The sequence below is a fragment of the Malaya genurostris genome, chromosome 1, assembly GCF_030247185.1.
Source record: "Malaya genurostris strain Urasoe2022 chromosome 1, Malgen_1.1, whole genome shotgun sequence".
In the NCBI taxonomy this organism is placed as follows: domain Eukaryota; kingdom Metazoa; phylum Arthropoda; class Insecta; order Diptera; family Culicidae; genus Malaya; species Malaya genurostris.
The window spans coordinates 32,177,366-32,181,646 of record NC_080570.1 but is presented as its reverse complement, the minus strand read 5'-3'; the positions used below and the strand labels follow the sequence as shown (position 1 = coordinate 32,181,646).

At 39.7% G+C, this 4,281-nt stretch overlaps 1 protein-coding gene across 1 annotated transcript; it reads left to right on the top strand.

The window, feature by feature from the left end:
• Positions 1-1,749: 1,749 nt before the first annotated feature.
• Positions 1,750-3,583, top strand: LOC131428301 (alkyldihydroxyacetonephosphate synthase-like). The gene is made up of 2 exons (XM_058592182.1): positions 1,750-3,084; positions 3,149-3,583. The coding sequence occupies exons 1-2, from the start codon at positions 1,750-1,752 to the stop codon at positions 3,581-3,583; spliced, it is 1,770 nt and encodes a 589-aa protein (XP_058448165.1).
• Positions 3,584-4,281: the final 698 nt, after the last annotated feature.

Genomic DNA, 4,281 nt, shown 5'->3' with positions numbered 1-4,281 from the left:
CTTTATGTTCCTGTTTCAAATCAAATTCTCTTTGAAACGGTAACGAATGTCTGAAAATCCACATCAGTCTTTGAAATTTCGTTGAATTTTTTATGATTCTTTGAGTTCACCACTCGAGTTGAATTTTTTTTTTGACTGGAGAACTGCTGAAAACAGCAACTCTTGCAGAATGGTTCAAAACTCCAATTTTACGCTCGTAATTGTGGCGCCATCTTTTAAAAATTTTATTTGTTTGATTAATTCCTCTAAAAGGTTGTTCGTTGGGGCTAAGTAACTTCGACAAAGTTGTGCAGAAAATCATTTCAAATAGATTTACAAAAGGTTCTATTCTATGTCAGTAGAATCGTAGAATCTGTTGAAACAGAATGTCAAATTCCACTGCAGGAATGTAATACCAAGGCTTTTTACTATTCCAGTAACTTAAGTAGAATTAATTATATAAAGTATTTGCTGAAAAGGTTCTCCGAAAATCAGATCTTGTAAGAAAACTTACATAGTTTGAACTTCTTTAAGTTTTTCATGTCATACAAAGTTATTCATCAATGAAAACCACACTACTTTCTCCAATATACTATGCCCCTATCATTTCATTTGGACACGGTTGTCTCTATTGAGGTCTGTGAGCGGCAGAGCTGCCATATTAAGATCTGTGTTTCAACTGGAAAAATCTGTATATTATATGTGATGAACATTTTCGGTTTATATCTGTGAACATCTGTGAGGAACGTTCTAAAAACCTGTCAGTTTAACGAAATATTCCTAAAAATCTGTAGAAATCTGCGAATTTCGTAAAAATCAGTTTTGTGTTTCATACCTTTTAGAAGTCGCAGACATTTTTCGAATTTACAGACTTTTGCAACTCTGTATGTATTTGAAATGAAAATTTCACCTGACATCTCTAGTTGGCAACCATCTGACAGTCACGCCATTTGTCAACCTTCGAACATGCGTTACGTGTCAACATTATCAAACCGTCGTAGGTGCGATATCGGACTGTGACTGCTCTTAAATTTTTGCTGGACCACTAATTTCTTCTCTTTATTTAGGATCGCTTCTTTTTATTGCACACCAAACGTACGAAAGAGCTCATGATATCTGTTATAAACGCTTCGTCAGTTATAAATGGATCGACGAGCAACAAATTACATGGTCGCTGATTTCGAGCTGATCTTAATTATAACACAATAAATTAATTTCAACCATTATCTTCCAGTGGCATGAAAGCATTTATTACTGGAAAATGGTTATTTTTAGATACAACTAGTGATAAATGAAACCTTCGCTTGCGTATAATAAATTTCGGTGCAGGATTTTGATTTTTTACAATATATCGAAATTCTGCTTTGTCTGAACGTTTTTGTGCTGCTTATATCTTCGCTCGAGAGAACTTCCAAATGTCAAAGCTGATGTGATTGTTTTTTTTTGTGACAGCAAAGCTGAACCGAGCTGTTGCCGAATAGGGTCACTGTACCAATAGCTAGCTCACTGACTCAACCCGACAAATTTTAGTACGATGGTAATTTTATCAAATTTTTTAAGAGAATTCCTCGCAAGCTTGAAAATCAGTTCGCACCGTTTTTACTCATGTTGTTGTAGGCTATCACGCCAATGTTTGAGTCAAAGCTGCGTTGTGTACTGTTAACCAACACGTTTGCTTACAACTCTAAAGAAAACACCCGTCTCTAGCATGAACACAAATATTCATCACGGAAGATAGTTCAGTTAGTCCAGCTAGAATTTATTTACAGCATGGGTGACCGCAACGGCGAACATACCTTTCCGAAACAGATTAAATCGGCACTGCCCAAGCATCGGCATAGAGTGTTCCGCTGGGATGGTTGGGGATACAAGGATACACGGTTCCTAAGGGATGAGCATGGATTGTACTGTTCCGGCAGTCGCTACTTCGAGGCCGGTGAAAACCACGTGGGTAGCTTTTGGAGTTGGTATAAGTCATACTACGATTTGGAAGAACGTCCCGTCGAGATCGTTAAGGAGCCAACGGAGTTCCCGGAACCTCTACGGAATGAAGCATTTCTTACGAAGCTGAAAGCAGTCGGAGTGGACTATTCCGAAAAAGGTTTGCACCGATTTATGCGCTGTCACGGGCAGAGCCTGGAAGATATAAACGACACACGGAATCTACGTTTCAACAGAATACCCGATTTGGTGATATGGCCTAACTGCCACGAACAGGTGGTTCAAATTGTAGAACTGGCCGTTCAGCATGACATTGCACTGATTCCGGTCGGTGGTAATACTTCAGTTTCCGGAGCAACACGGACACCAGAAATCATGGACCGTACGATTGCGGTTATCGATACGACACAGATGAATCGTTTGCTTTGGTTGTCCAAGGAGAATCTGACTGCTTGCTTTGAGTCGGGAGCCATCGGTCAGGATATTGAACGGGTACTACAGAAGCAATGTTTGACACTAGGCCACGAACCGGATTCGTATGAGTTTTCCACACTTGGCGGATGGATATCGACGCGAGCTTCCGGTGTGAAGAAAAATGTGTACGGAAACATCGAAGATCTTGTAGTGCGAATAAAAGTTGTTACTCCGGGTGGTGTTCTGGAAAAGCAGTTTATGGCAGCACGGGTTTCCTGCGGACCCGACATTGATCACATAATCTTCGGCTCGGAAGGCACACTCGGGGTCATCACCGAGGCTGTCGTGAAAGTGAGGCCTCTTCCAGAAGTGTCGAAATTTGAATCACTGGTGTTTCGCAATTTCAGAACTGGTGTTCAGTTTGTACGGGAAGTTGCTAAAAATCGCTCAACACCGGCCTCGGTTCGCTTAATGGACAACACTCAGTTGAAGATCGGTCGGGAACTGACGGCAAGTAAATGGCATTCGAGAATTTCGAGGAAACTGGAGGATTTTTATATTGAAAAATATTTTGGTTATTCTTGTGATGATATTGTCACGTGTGTTGTTATGTTCGAAGGAACCCGAAATACTGTGACCTGTCAGCAGAAAGAAATCTACGCTATAGCTTCGAAATACGGTGCAATAGTAGGCGGTGCAAAACGTAGCGAGAAAAGCTATCGAATGATCTTTATTGCTGCTTATATTCGGGTAGGTTTGGTGTTATGTTTTTGAAGTGTAAAATTACTGAGAGTGTGTTTTTTTTTAACTGTAGGATTTGGCATTCGAGCACAGTATATATGCCGATTCATTTGAAACCTCTGTCTCTTGGAATAATACTATTCAACTGTGTCAAAATGTGGAAAACATAATTATTACCGAGTGTAAACAACGGTTTTTATGTCCATTACTATCGTATCGGTTAACTCAAAGCTACGATACTGGCTGCTGTATTTACTTCTATTTGTCGGTTAAAATACTAGGTTCACCGGAGCATTCGGCCCGGACGTTTATGGAACTGGAATCAATCGCTCGAGAGGCGATCTTGGCCAACGGAGGAACGGTTTCACACCATCACGGTATCGGAAAGATACGCAGCAAATGGTATCCCGCCACAGTATCCGAAGCTGGCGTTGGTCTACTGAAAGCCATCAAAACAGAGCTGGATCCGAGAAATATTTTTGCTGTAGGAAACTTGTTCCCGGAATAAGTTTTTATAGTTGGTAAAGACATTTCCGTTGTCAAAGGCACTAGATTCTTGTCAGAGTGCAAACGTCCTGCGAACTTTCATCAAAGCATACCTGTTAGAGTGAATACGATGTTCGTTCCATCATTCCGTGTTCCGCGTTCACTCTCGCTGCACTCTTAGAATAAAAAAAACATGAATAACGAATCATTGGCCATTAGTAAAGTTGCACTAAATTATGACTCTTTTTTAAATGAATAAACCTAAAACATTACTGCTGAAAAACAGTGAGTGATTGATTAATGATGTGGAAGAATACAAAATCATAACAGTAGATAGACTAGAAGCGACATGAGAAATAAATCTCCTTTTTTTGACGCTCCACTCTTCGCATAACTTTCAAGCCAAATCTACAAGCTTTCGATTAATATTGTGAAATTTGAGGAAATTGTTTCAAACGGTTCCGTTCAGCTGTTTTTCGAAGATGGGCGAATCTTATAAAAGTAAACAAATCGAGTTTCTCTCACCTACCAATAAATGCTTCAAAATCCTATAATTTTGCCTAAAAATCTGATTCTATAAAAATCTCAATCTTAGTAATAAAAAGAGCTATAAAGGGCGAAACTGTCATTCCATTAGTTTACGTAAGTTCGCCCTTCGTGTTCCATGCCAACAAGCAGGACGATACTTCAATTACTAGTAATGGAAGGCGAAACTATTTA

What these genes read in the sequence shown, in the direction of transcription:
- LOC131428301 (XM_058592182.1), top strand. Translation starts at nt 1,750, where the DNA reads ATGGGTGACCGCAACGGCGAACATACCTTTCCGAAACAGATTAAATCG. An exon ending in TTATTGCTGCTTATATTCGG is followed by an intron (nt 3,085 to 3,148) that starts GTAGGTTTGGTG and finishes TTTTAACTGTAG; the next exon opens with GATTTGGCATTCGAGCACAG.